The 14,017-nt window shown below is 46.8% G+C and overlaps 1 protein-coding gene and 1 long non-coding RNA gene across 3 annotated transcripts in view; one reads left to right on the top strand and one right to left on the bottom strand.

Moving 5' to 3' along the window:
- Positions 1–6,789: 6,789 nt before the first annotated feature.
- The window catches only part of MYBL2 (MYB proto-oncogene like 2), a 29,450-nt gene continuing 22,222 nt past the window's right edge, over positions 6,790–14,017 (top strand). Inside the window, exon 1 of one of the 2 annotated variants that reach the window (XM_019484633.2) lies at positions 6,790–6,867. In XM_019484633.2, coding sequence (XP_019340178.1) covers positions 6,812–6,867 — 56 coding nt within the window. In that variant the 5' untranslated portion in view covers positions 6,790–6,811. The remainder of the gene's footprint in view (positions 6,868–14,017) is intronic. The other variant, XM_019484635.2, reaches the window with a different exon arrangement.
- LOC109282493 (uncharacterized) lies at positions 8,882–13,952 on the bottom strand. The gene is made up of 2 exons (XR_002089495.2): positions 11,529–13,952; positions 8,882–10,086 (listed from the first exon to the last, which is right to left on the bottom strand). It is a non-coding gene; the product is annotated as an uncharacterized LOC109282493 (long non-coding RNA).

Here is a 14,017-nt window from a genome sequence, read left to right as displayed (position 1 = left end):
CCCTGAGGCATGGTTCCTCAAGCATTTGAACAAAAAATGAGAAAAAGAGGTCCCTAGTGTGTATTTATTTATGGATTTATTTGATCCTTGGGCTATTCACCAACTAGTCATTGTGACAGTGAACTAGTGCATGAGCAATGAAAGGAAAGTGAAGTTGACTGGTTCATTAGAAATGCACAATCTTAGTGTGTGTAGAAAACCAAGAGCATGAATGTGGAAAAGGAATGAGATACTAAACATTCTTGTAATATTAACAACACACTGTGCTACTGTTCATGTTGGGGTAAGGACATTCATTTTTCTTATCTATGTTTTTAACTTCACATTGCACTTCATGTTAGAATAATTGAGAATTGTATGCATCTGAGGCAGAAAGCCACAGCTGTAATTATTTCTTTTCTTTTTTCAAGTCTCCCATGTGGCCTCCTTTCTCTGGCACCAGCTTTCTGTCCAACACTGCCATCCCTTTTACCTTTGAAGTCGCTTCTAACAAACATTCCTTTTATCTTCTTGAAAAACTTTCTTTCATCTTCTCCAAAACACTTTAGAATGCAGGGGTGCTAAAATAGCAGTGACATTGCATTTCTAGGGTGAAGGGATCTATTCTTCCTTCCCCAAGCATCTAGCATGTTGATGGATGTTATACACTGCTGGGAAGAAGTGTATGCAACTTCATTGATTCCAAAGATTTTTACTTGCTTATGTCATTTTTTCTTTTTTATAAACAGTAAAACTATCTAAAAGTTCTACAGTTGTCTTAAGACGCATACAATCTAATGTCCTAACTCTGTTGCACTGACAGTTTTTGGTCAGATTAGCTTTTTCTATTTACCTTTTCACTACTATCATCTGGCTGCTATGGTTTTTATTTAAAATTACTCCTCTCACTCAAATGCACCAACTTGTATGTTCTCTGTGAATGTTTACACAATAAACCTAGTGTTTCCAAAACTATCAATCCCACCCAGCAAATTAGTATAGGCTCTAGTTGCTACTTATCCATCCAGCCTGTACTATTATTTTGTGTTTACAGTTAAAGTAATTTATTTATTTATTTTTTTGCAAAACTTTTCAGACTTGTTTTGCTGCCTGTTCTTGATGTTTTAACATGTTTTAGAAGCAAGGCAGCTGAGGGGTCAGAGTGTGTAACCAGCACCATAACTAGGATTTGTCCTTCCCCATCTCTGCATCCATCCATCATGGCTTCTGTACAGATTTCACACAGACATTAGGGCTAGAAGGACCTTGGAAGATCATCAAGTCCAAACCCCCGCCCGAAGGACTGGAAGTCAGCTGGGGTCATAGGATCCCAGTAAGATAAGCATCCAATTTTCTCTCGAAAGTGTTCAATGTAGGTGCTTGAACCACCTCCGATGGCAAGCTATTCCAGACCCTGGGGGCTCAGACAGTGAAGAAATTCTTCCTTATGTCTAGCCTGAAACAGTCTTGCAGTAGTTTATAACTGTTTGACTTCACCATCCCTTGAGGTGCTCTGGTGAACAAATGCTTCCCCAGATACTGGGGAACACCCCTGATAAACTTATAGGTGGCCATCAGATCACCCCTGGGCCTGAGCTTTTCCAGGCTAAAGAGCCCCATAGCTCTCAGCCTGTCGTCGTAAGGTCTGTTTTCTTGACCTCTGATCATGCACATGGCTCTCCTCTGCACTCTCTCAAGCTTCTCCACATCCTTTTTGAATTGTGGGGCCCAAAACTGGATGCAGTACTCCAGCTGCGGCCTCACCAAGGCCGAGTACAAGGGGAGAATGACGTCCTGGGATTTGCTTGAGAAGCATCTATGGATGCAAGCCAGCGTTTTGCTTACTAGCCGCAGCATCACATTGAAGGCTCATGTTCATCTTGTGGTCAATGATGACCCCCAAGTCTCTTTCTTCCCTAGTGCTAGCCAGCGTAACACTGCCAAGCCTATAAGGATGCTGCAGGTTTTTCTTCCCAAGGTGGAGAACCTTGCATTTTTCAGTGTTAAACACCATCAGGTTCTCATCCGCCCATTTGCTGAGCCTGTCCAAGTCAGCCTGGATTGCCCTCTTGTCTTCAGGTGTGGATGCTTTGCCCCAAAGTTTGGTGTTACTGGCGAACTTGGCCAGCTTGCTTCTGACTCCAATGTCCACATCATTAATGAAGATGTTGAACAATATGGGTCCAAGTAAGAATGAGCAAAAATGCCTTTGCGTATTTCAATCTAAATGGTTGCAAGTTGTAGACCAGTGCCACTTGTACATATGACAGGGGTTTAGTTCTCTCTAAACTGAAACGGTGGGTTTTTAACAATTCAAAACCCACCAACTTAAAAACCCACTGTTTCAATTTAGGGACTTCCATCACTGTGACAAAACAGTGAAAGCCCACCAGCAGCTCACCCCCCCCCCCCCCCCCGGGTCACGGGTAAGCTCTGCCAGAGAAGTGGTGATGGGCCAGATCCTTTTATTTATTTATTTTTCTTGGAGCCTGTCTGTCTCTCCCACAGCCGGGGTACAAGCTGCCAGCAGGACTTCAGCTGCAGGGGTGGGGAGGGGCTGGTCTTTCTCTTTTGTGATGGCCCAGGGGGCATGACTGCTCCTCCCTCCCCTGCAGCTCAGGGGCTGAGCGACCCAGAGGCAGCTCGTATGGACAGGCTCTGCTGGTAGGGAGGGGAAAGCAGTAAAGGGCCTGATCCTTTTTTCCTCTGAGCCTGCCCACATCTCATGTGGCCAGGGGTCAAGCTGCTGGCAGGCTGAGCAAGCCTTCCCCAGTTGTGGGCTACCCCAGTGCCCCCCCCTATAGTGGTGGCACCCCCAGGTGGGCAGGTGCTGCCTTTACAGAGGGAAGGTCCAGGGCTGCTGCAGCTCGGGGCCTGCGGGCAGGCAGCTCACCTGCCAACCACGGGAGAGGCAAGCAGGCTCTGCTGGACAACCCCCCCCCAGAATGGGCCCCTTGCTGCTTTTGCCTCTGCAGAGCCTGCCCATGCAAACTGCTGCCAGGTTGCGCAGCCCAGTGGTTCCCCGCAGTGGGGCTGCCCAGACGGGGTACTAGTGAGCCGGTGCTTCCCCAGCTCGCAGGCAGCACCCAGCCCAATCCAGTGCTCAGGGAAGCTCGGACTTGGCGGGTTTGCCATGCCCTGTGTGTCATCCCTGCTGCCTTCCTGCTGCTTGGGACTGCCTGGGAATGAGCTGGCTTGCCCCTGGGGCAGTGTAGGAAGGTGGCAGGAGGGCAGCTATGTATGCTGGCGGTTGGAGAAGGCAGCAGGGATCATGCACGGGGCACTGGAAGCCCACCAAGGCCAAGCTTGCCCAAGCACCATCCCTACCACCTTCGGATATATCTCTGCAGTTTGTTTCATCATAAACTAAAATATACTTTTTACTTTGCTATGTAACAAAGTAATTTAAAGCAAAATACAGCATGATGAAATTAAAACAAGCCACTGCAGGTGTAAATGGTGATGCCATTAAAGTGGTGCAAAAAGGTAATTAAGCTGCTTCAAAGGCAAATTTAGTCACACATCCCAGGATTTTCAGGGTTAAAACGCAGAGCTAATACTGCACTTTCTTCCTTAAAGCAGAAAGTGGCATGCTAGAGGCAGACCATAGTACCCAAGCACCTTTGCTAGGAGCCCTCTACTTTCGTTGGAAGGGCTCTGGATTATGTTGGAGTTATCCTTTCTTTCTCATTTAATCCATTTAACACATGAAGAAACCATTATACATCCTGCAGCATATGGATGAGGGTTTAAGAGCTGTAGCTAGTGAGAAGATGGGGATTTACACAATCACAGTAGTCTTAACATTCAACAACAGTGGAACACGATAGTTAAAAGATAGGGGGCTGCAGTTTTAGACTGGCTTTAGCACTGTAAGCCCCATTTCCTATACTGCCACCAAATAAATAAATAAAACCACAAAAATCATAGGTTGTTTTTCACAAGTAGAGCTGTAGTTTAGGTAGGACTGAGTTTTCACTGAAGCCATTCAACCCCTTTCACAAGCTGGGCCTTCTGCATAGTTGTTAACTTTTGGGATTTACAGGCTTTAAATTACTTTCATCCCCACCTGTTATCCTCTGTTGTGTGTTACTTACTGCACAGCCTCTTGCTGCTCTACTTGTTCACCCCATGATAATCTGCACACCCCTGCCTCCTCCCCCTACAGAGTTTCAGGGGAATTCCATTTTCAGTACCATCCTTCTTGCCTCTAGATGTGTGGGAGCTGTTCCATCAGAATCCATTCTGCTACCAAGAGGAAGCATTTTCTTTTCTCTCATTTTCCTAGCACCTTAACAGGAGCTTTCCACTAACATTAGCCAAATCTGATAATGGTTAGTCTGATCCCTCCACCTTCTGGTGGACTGTCACTTTAGAAACAACCCAGCCATAATTTGAGAGAGGGCAAGTACATCTGTTGTCATAATATGAAGGCTGGATCTGGGTGAGGCCCATTGTTGTTAGTGTCCAACAGCTGGAGTTGTACAGGTGGAAATGTAATGATGGGGGAAAGACTATTCAAAGTTACACCTATGCAGAGAGTCCATGGTTATGTATTAGCTACTTTGCAATTTGTGAATGAATGAGTTTAAAAGCCATCTATTAATGGAATGCTGATCCCCATTTCACTGCCAAGTCACTACCATCTTCTCAAGCCCCTCATTTTGACACAACAACATTTCTGCAGGAAACAAATTAGTATGGGATTCTCTCCTTTAATGTAAGTGGCTCTCCATCTGTATCCTTAGTCATGACTTTTTATATGTATTGTAAGTAATCTTAAATTTAAAAAGGAAGGGGAACAAATTCATGCACAGTAATAAGGATCTTTGGAAGATGATGCACCTCAAGATGAGGGTCACTGGAGAAGTTAATCTTAAGTATTGCCACTTCCTTCCCTAAGGCTTGCAATGGGCCATTATATAAGATATAGAATAATGTCATTCCTACAGCTAGACACCTCAAAAATTCCCACATTACGAAGTATTTCAAATCATAAATACAATTATTTTAAGAATCATCTGCAAATTAGTCCTGTGTGAGACCAGCAGATCTGTAAACATTTTGGAGTGGGAATGTTTTTGTTTTTTTTTTTTTTTTATAAGAAATTAAACCCAGGCCCAGAACTTATAGGATTTGAAATCTGTCCCCAGCTGTATGACCTTGGGCAACTCTGGGGCACCCTTGGTGCCTGAGTTTCCCCATCTGAATGACAGGTATAACACACTCTCCTTTTTGCACTCTCACTTGGAAATATAGGGCCTTTGTACATGCAACAAAATTGCCCTTTAAAGGGGCTTAAGTGCCCTTTTGCACCGTCTTAATAGCGTTGATATTTACACGCTTGGCAGCGTATTACACTTTAAATGACTTTTTAGCGTAGCAAGATAAAACCCATCCAAGGTATTTCAGTTTGATACCTAACAAAGTGCAATGGTGCATAGGGCACTGGAAGCCATTGTGGTTGGGGAAGCTCAAGCTTGGTGGGCTTCTAGTGCCCCATCCCTACTGCCTTCTCCCACTACCAGCATACCCAGCCCCCCTCTTGCAGCTCAGCCTGAGGGGCAAGCCAGCTGCTTCCAGACAGCGAGAGGGTGGTGGGGATGGTGCATAAGGTGCTGGAGCTTATCCGTCTCTCCTGGGGGGCCAGCTGTCCTGGTGCTTCTGTCTGTGGTGGCAGTGCCCCCCAGGCTGCACCTGCTCACTGGCACCTGGCCCAGGTGGTCCCAGGGGGCAGCACCACTGCAGAGGGAAGTACTGGGCCCTGCGCAGCTGAGGCAGGCTGGCAGCTCAGGGGTGTGGGGCAAGCTGCCAATGGGCCAAGTGCTCCCAGAGCTGGAGGGGACCCCGGTGCTTCCCTCCATGGTGGTGGTGCCCCCCCAGTGGCACCTGCCCACTGGCACCTGGCCCAGGTGCCAGTGGTGCCCCTCAGGCAGCACCTGCCCCTCCCCTCCCCCCAAATTCAAGAATGCCTGCATGAGCTGCCACTAGGTCCCACAGCCCCCAAGCTGTGTGGGGCTTGGTGCTTCCCGTGGGAGGTGGTGCTGCTCCCTAGGACTGCCTGGGGCAGGTGCCACCTGAGGGGTGCCACTGCAGAAGAAAGGACTGGGATGCCCCGCAGCTTAGGGACTGCTCAGCCACCAGCAGCTTGCTTGCCCCTACAACCCCCTGCTGCAGGAGAGGCAGGTAGGCTGCGGGCAGGGAGGTGGGGAAAGGATCAGGCCTCCCTCACCCTTGTACATGCATTGTGGGTTTAGTTCTCCCTAAATTGTAACGGTGGATTTTAAAAAACCCACCGTTTCAATTTAGGGAGAACTAAACCCCAGTTGCACATGTACAAGCACCCATAGGTGTTACATTCTTCAGGGGTGATCTGTCCCTCATTACATGAGTCATTAACAGTGTGGCTCTGATCTTTGTTGCTATCAAAATACCTTTTCATTTGTTAAATACCTGCAAAACCATTCATCTTCAGTGCAAACCCTTTCAACAGTAGGCCCTTGTGCTGTCTGTCCCATCTTTTGCCTGGCTGAGCACCCATAGCACTCATGCTGTTTTTCTTCCTGTGTGCCTGAAGAGGGATGCACAGCAGCAGTGAGCTAGCAGCATCTCTCTCCCACACTGCCGGCCCTCCTGTCACATGTGTAGGCAGTAGCTCTCCCTTACTTTCAGAGCGGCTGTGTTTAGAGCTGCGCAGCCACTCGCATCTAATTCTGCACTCGCCCATTTTCTCAAGATACAAGGGCTGTCATATCTCCTTTGCAGGCATTGCCTTGAGCTGTGATAAAGTAAGGGGGACAAATTAAAAGGACTGCAGGATGCTGAGTGGGCCATGGCTGCTATCCTGCTGCAGTCCACCACTGAAACCTTTCCAGGATCGTTTTTGAGGTAACTTCTTTTTTGTCTTCTCAGAGGTGCACATTTCCCCTGTGGATCACGGAGGAAGCTGGGGTTTATTTAACAGGAAGAAATTCTGACACATGGCAACACTGCCCACCACCAGTTCCTAGTTAGCACACGTGTTGTTTCACACTGAAGAACTGTCAGGGTACATGGAGCACTTTCACTTCATCAGTACTAGAGAAGTGTCTGAGTTTATTTGTGTAGAAACAGTATTCCCTTTTTATCCCCTCCCCTCCTTCAGCTCCTTGCTCCTGAAGTTATTCCAGAAGACAGCAGTGGGTGTTAGTGAGAGACAAGCCCATCTAGTACCTAGTTAAGCCAGTAGTTCTCCTACCGTCAATACTCTCTCTCTAAATGCAGGATGCTGGCTTTGATTTGTTCTCTTTTCAGTTCCCCCTGCTCCATCCATGATCTCCGCTGCCCTAGCCTCGCAGTGTCCACCTGTCACTTCTGCCTGTTGCCAAGACTGCCTTAAGTGCAGTATTTGTGCCTAGTTGGTGCACAGGTTCACTCAGAAGAGCCCTCAGAAGAGGGTCAAGCTACTGCTTTTAACTTCACCAGCCAAGCGGCATCAGCTAACAGGCTGTCCCTACAACACTTAGTCCTCTTTTGTGAAGTCAGCCATCTTGGTTCTTTGTGTCTTACATATCCCATGATGCTTTAACTCTGCATTAAAGATGGACCAGTTTAGCTGCATCTGGAGCCTCTGTTGGAGCACAGAGATTTAAGTAGGTACAGCTCCCTTATAACCAGCGGTCAGGGTAGGGGAGCTGGGATGAACAAGCAGGTGGTTTCCAAGATAGCAAGAGTCAAAATTTAAAGCCTCCCCTAGAAAAAGCAAGAGACCTTAAATGCCACCTTAAAAAAAAAGTCCAGGAAATTGTGTAGGACTCCTGGCCGGTCTACCAGAGCTACAGCTAGCCCCATCTGCCAGAGCTACAGCTAGAGGAACAGCTGTTTCATTTATAAAAGATATTAAAAATTCATTAGAGGGTTAAGGGATATTTTTTCCAGGACTCTCTCAAGCCAACTAATAATAACCTGCCCTGCTCCCCCAAACAACAACAAAACACAACCCAAAACTTGCATCCTTTTTCGACTCCTGAGCTAGGTAGTTTTGTACCCTCAGAACTCCAATACTCATCTTCTTTTTACAGTTGGGAAGTTAAGTTGCTAGCCTCACTGTAACCCAGCATCTCCTGAGGGCATTTACATTTTGTATTACCTACAAAGAAGCTAGTTCAGTGAAGAAAGCTATCACTTCCTGCCCTAACCTGGACTATGATGTCCACTATTCTTAAGGAATGAGGAAAGCTCTGGCTATTTCAGAACTCATGGTAAATTTTGATGAGTTCGGAAGTGTTGCCTAGCTTAAAGAAGCAGCTTACAGTTCAGTCAGGCCATCAGGTAGTAAGAGTCTCTGAAGTCTGCCATTTGTTAAATTATTAAACAAAAAACGCTCCAAAAAACACTCCCTCCCCCAATGCTGCTATATTTGCTCCCGCTGCCCAGCACCTTAAAATTGAAGGGATTGGTAGTGTTTTAAGTATATTCTCAACATCCCTACAGTTACTACTGTTAACACTTCCTTTTTTCTGCATAAAAGGAGAGAGAGTAGAATATAACCTCTGAAGGATACTCTTACACACTTGCTTGTTTAGTATCTCTGGATAGCCCTCCCCATTGCCGGTGTTTGAAGGTCTGGAAGTATAGTCTTAGTAAAGCAGATGCATCTTTTTATAAGTTACTGCATAATTGCTATAACAATCCCATGCACACTTAGGTGTAGTGTTACTCCCCAAACTCACCTGATTTAGCCTTCCTGTGCTGTTTATTACTTAGTATCCCAGAACTGAACTATCATTCTCCTAAGCATTATTTTGTCAGGATCTCACTCTGCCCTCTTCCAATTTAAGCCTCTTGCATGGTAGAATTTATAGAGTGCCTAATTAAATTACTTTGAATAGCGTCTCCTATTAGAGCAAAATCAAAGTGCGAGTTCAAGTGACAGTAGTGCTTTATTCAGTAAACAAAGTTACTCAGAGCCATTATAATCAAATCTGACAAACCTCCAGTAATTCATTACTATATAGACAACTATAGACCAAAATTAGTGTTTGTCCAAACACAAGCATCCCTACAGTTCAGTGCAGTAATTTAGCTTTAAGTACTAGCCTCTTTGCATGCTGCAAATACACACTGATGTGTCATAGGTTGTACTCGGCTAGTCCATCTCTCTAGATTTTGAGCTAGTGGTGGGGAGAAGGAGTGGCAGCTGTGGAGATGCAAGCCAGCTTCAAAAACACAGCAACTGATGGTCAAAGGCAAAACAGAGTCAACGCTAAAAACTCTGATAATGGAAGTAGAAACTCTTCTGGTGCATTCATCATAGCTTTGCTCTACAATGTAGAATCATAGGTGTTGAGACAGAACCACAGCTACAGGCTCTGGCTCACTTATCATAACAAATAGACACCAAGGCAGGAATACAGTGTCTTTTGCTAGTAGCAGCCCAAGGCAAAATAATAGCAGAGGAAGACGTCTCCAGAGATAAGGCATCTGTTTTCACAAATCCCAGTGATCTTGGCTCTTCAGCACTCACATCAAGGGACAGAATATTGTCCAGAGGGGCTTGTATCTCAGATATTTCCAATATAGGTGGGGGTGGCCTCCTGATATTTGACAAATCAATTACCGTCTCTGAGCTCTTGGAGAGCAAGTTCTCCATTGACTGGAGGCACTTCTCTTCCCTGCATGGTGTAGAGGACTTAGTATCATAATATATATCCACAGTGTAATCGACTCTGCTGTATTCAGAAACCAGATTGGACAAGTCAAAGGCAACATGACCACTCGGGGTCTTGCAGAAGGAAGCAAGGCCACCATCACAAATGCCTTGGATCTGACTGTGCAATTCACCCTTCATACTGCTGGTCAGAGAGGACTCGGGTCTTGTGAAAGTATGCTGAGGACTGCCTTTTATCATCATCATGCTTTCCAAGTCAAGGAGACCATCCCAACCATCTGGCTTAGAGGTACTGTTAGTTTCTGTGTAGTTATTAACTGGAGATGAGTAGGTATAGCTGGAGACACCTGCCACAAATCCAAGTTCCATGATTTCCTTTAGTGTCATGATACTGGCATTGCTTCTGTGGATGGATGACATTGTAGAGCCTTCCAAGAGTCACTCACTCTTCTAAAATCCTAATTGCATCCAACAGAGAGACAACTTGTAAGCAGAGGAAGCCCCAAGAAGCATGTTACTGTCAATTAAAGCTTGAGAAAGGAGCAGATTAGAAACTTGAGGTTTTAAGTGCACTGGTACAGGGATGTGAAAGTTGGCCTTATTCCCAATATGGAGGCACTTATACCAGCCTGAGAGAGCTTTCATCAGAAGAGCTTGTTCTAGTTTGAGAATTGGAAGACAGAAACCACCCAGTGCCACAAACACAGGCAAGCCCAATACAAGTTGCCTTTATACCAATATAGTTAGCTTGGGTAAAAAGCCTACTCCTTCAGCTAGCACTTGCAAAGAGTTCTACCAGTGTATGAACCAGACCTTGTGCCATTTCTCTTTACAGGGGTGTAGGTTGTAGCTGTGTTGGTCTAAGAACATGGGCAGACAAGGTTCTTTGGGTGAATCGGATATCTTTTATTAGACCAACCTAAATAGTTGGAAAAAAAAAAATTCCTCTCTTTGCACATTTCTCTTTACATGTACCTTCCCGTACCTTGTAGCTTAAATTTGATACGAACTAGAAGTTATTTTGTGGGTCTGTAGTTCAATTTTACATCTCACTCAGCATCATTGTTTTGAAATTGAGCTGTGCAGCCAATACTGAAAATATTGGCCAAATACCATCTGACAAGGTGCCAAGACTGCTTAAGTGGTTGTCCTGGGAGTCAGTCAGACAAATTATTAGCTTGAGCATCATATTTAGCTTTCATCTTTACAATGGCTGAAAGAGTTCAAGCGATTGCAGGAGGCTAAATCAGAGCTCTCTGTCCATACTAATCAAAGACACACCAATGATGCAGCCTAGGAAGTTTAAGCTCATTAGTGTACTGGAAGCTTGTTTGTAGCACAACTGATTTGTAAGGCAGCCCCTTTTTAGCACTAGATTCAGCTGTTTGAGACTCCAGTTCATACTTTGTATGCCAAGAACTTGCATCCTGCCTTCTGTCCACTTCAAAGGATGGCCTCCAATGGCTCTAGTCCCATCCTCTTTGTCCTCAAGGGGCAAAAAGGACTTCAGAGAGCAACATAGCAGGAATGGTCCTTCATTTGATGGGGACCATTTGGCACTCCCAGACGGAAGTGGACTGTAGCAGGCTCTCCTACAGAGCCCTGCGTGTGGACACACTTATGCTTTTGCTAATTGATTGAGTACTACCAAAAAGATTATGTAGTTTAAGTCAGGCCTAAAAAAAGAAAAAAAATCCTGAAGTAGAATTAGTGAAAACCCACTACAATGGCTATTTAAAATTAAAAAAAAGAGAGACTATAAACCTTCAAATGGATCTTAAAAAAGAAGACAAAATTAGCATAGAAGTTTTCTTTTTCCTTTCCTAGGGAAAATCTTAAACATTTGTAAAATAACAAGAAAAAAAACCAAGACTTTTCTAAAGAGAAGGGAAAAGCTCACCTTTTTCTACTACAGAAGATTTCTTGAGCACCATACTTAATCTACTGATACAGCTACCACAGCTTTTATAGCCTGGTCTTTAATGAGCAGCCCTCTCCTTGTAATTTCCTAATCAAGTCAATCTGGGGGAGGCATACTTTCAGTTTGACAACAGTGGGGCTGGGCTATGAACAGCTAACCTGAAGTTTTTGTGGGAGATTGCCCATCAGTTCTGCAGGCTTGCACACGTTTAATTTTAGGGGACATCAGTGAATAGCCCCATTGAGCTCACTGAGATGTTTAGTTAAGTCTGTACAGGGTCAAGGTCTAACTTCCCTGATTTTCAGAAGAGGACCGTTCAAACATCTCTCCTGGTATACAGCCTCTATGCACAGATGGCCGCCCCCAAGTCAGAGCTGCAACAATAAACTGAGGGGTTAACAGCCTTTCTCTTTGGCATACTTAGATAGGGATGATCCTGCTTTGAGCAGTGGATTGGGCTAGATGACCTGAAGTCCATGCCAGCCCTACTCTTCTATGATCTTTATGATTAACCTCTTCACTCAGCTCTGTAATTTCTAACAGGAGTTCTCATTTATGTAAATGAAGCATAAATATGGAGGCAGATTTGAAGAGTTGGCCGGCAGCAACCTCCTGAGTTACATGTGCAAAGATTCTAGGAAACCTAACGTGCTGACTCAGACACAGATGTACAATACGTACAGTCACGGGAGATGCTGGAGAAGCCCTGAACCACATGAATGAGCATGTGCAGTTGATTTTGTAAGGAGCAACAGTGCCATCTGCAGGCAGTGACTCTTTGTGCCTGCAAGTGAGAGATCTTGGAGCTCCAGGTTTCTCAAATTCTGGCAGAGGAGCAGCAGTGGAGAAGTTGCCATGTGAACCCCTGTTCTGCCATTGGTAATCATGCTGACACTTCCTCTGCTCTTTAGCACAGAGTACCCATCCTCTGTCTAGAATTACCTTCATTTCAGATCTCAAAGCATCCCTGGGGAAAGCAACATGGGGAAGAAGGTGAAGTTTGTAGCATTTTTACATGTGATGCAACAGGGAACATGGACAAGAAGCCATCCCCACGTGACCGTGCCGCTCTCCATAGGTGCAGAAAGTGCTCTGGGGTCCATGGACAAGTTTGGGAATCGCTGCAGTGGCATCAGTGATGAGCACAAATCCTCTGCTTAGGTATTTTGTCCTGGATACTTGTGAAACAGGCTAGTGCCCTACATGGCTGAATGCTCCAGTCACCCTCAACCTTTCAGGCCTAGGTGTGATGTATGGTCTGCTCACTCAGGTTTAAAACATGTTTCTGTCTCTCCCATTCTGTGATCACTCTGTGCCAGGGGGCTGTTAACCCACCCCATGAGGTCTCATGGAGTCTGGGGTGGGTATGGTGGCTGCTGTAGGGGCCTGTGAATGTGGCAGAGGTGAAAGGAGTAGGATTCTCTGCTTTCATACATGGCTCTGGGCATGGCTCTTTTTATAGCATTTCCTCCTGCAGATCTGGAGCAGAGGCTCTGATTACTGAGGCTGCAGTTAAGCAGTGCAGGTGGGCAGGTACTTAACTGTCAGCACATGCTTTAAAGCATTTTGCTCAATGCAGGGCCTCTTTCTATATAATCTTGTTTCCATTTTCTTCCGTGGCCATTTTGTTGTTGCAATTACAGTTGCTACAAATGTAGCCAATCTGATTTGGGGCACACTTTTAGGTCATACATAGAATGAGGAGGGCTTCTGTTCAGGGGTTGTGGGCAAACATCCCTGGAGGCGATGCCTGGAGGTATACAGTCGTCCCTAGAGAGGAGCTCACAGCTCTTTGTACATCCACCTCGCAGGGAAGGCTGTCGGTCACGCTCACGCAGGAGTACCCGACTCTCATGTCTGACTTTCAATCTTCAAAAAAGCACTTTACAGACATTAAATCTCAGGACACAATTTGCACCCTGGCAGAGACCGGGCCGCGTGTGCAAGGCGCGCGAGGCCCAGGTCCAGCTCTGGAGTCGGGCCAGGCACAAGCCCAGGGCGGCGAGGCGGGCGAGCGAGGCCGAGAGGGCGATGGCTTTGCTGGGGCGGCCCAGGCGCTTGAGCAGGACTCGCACCGGGAATGGATGTGGTCTTAGCAGCCTGGACACCCACGCGGGGCCGGCTCGGCCTCACACCGCCGGGGCAGGGCGGGGCAGGCGGGACCCCCAGAGCCTCGGGGGCTGCCCGCTCTCACCCACCCACCCGCGCGGCTCGGCTCGGCTCGGCTCGGCTCTTCCCGGCGGCGGGGGCAGCCCGGGGGCGAAAAGCAAAGCGGGGACCCCCGCGCCCCAGCCCGGGGGGGGGAGGGCGACGAGCGAGGTCCCGCGCGCGCCTCTTTTCGCCCGGCGCCGCCCGGCCCGCGCCCTCCCCGCGGCGCGCGCAGCTCCGGGCCGGGGCGGGGCTGAGCGCGGTTGGCGCGAGATAGGAAAGTGCCTGGTGCGGCGCCGGGCGGGAGCTGTGAGCGCGCT

Source organism: Alligator mississippiensis, chromosome 9 (genome assembly GCF_030867095.1).
Source record: "Alligator mississippiensis isolate rAllMis1 chromosome 9, rAllMis1, whole genome shotgun sequence".
NCBI classification, from domain to species: Eukaryota; Metazoa; Chordata; order Crocodylia; family Alligatoridae; genus Alligator; species Alligator mississippiensis.
The sequence above is the reverse complement of the archived record's forward strand: the minus strand, read 5'-3'. Positions and strand labels throughout refer to the sequence as shown.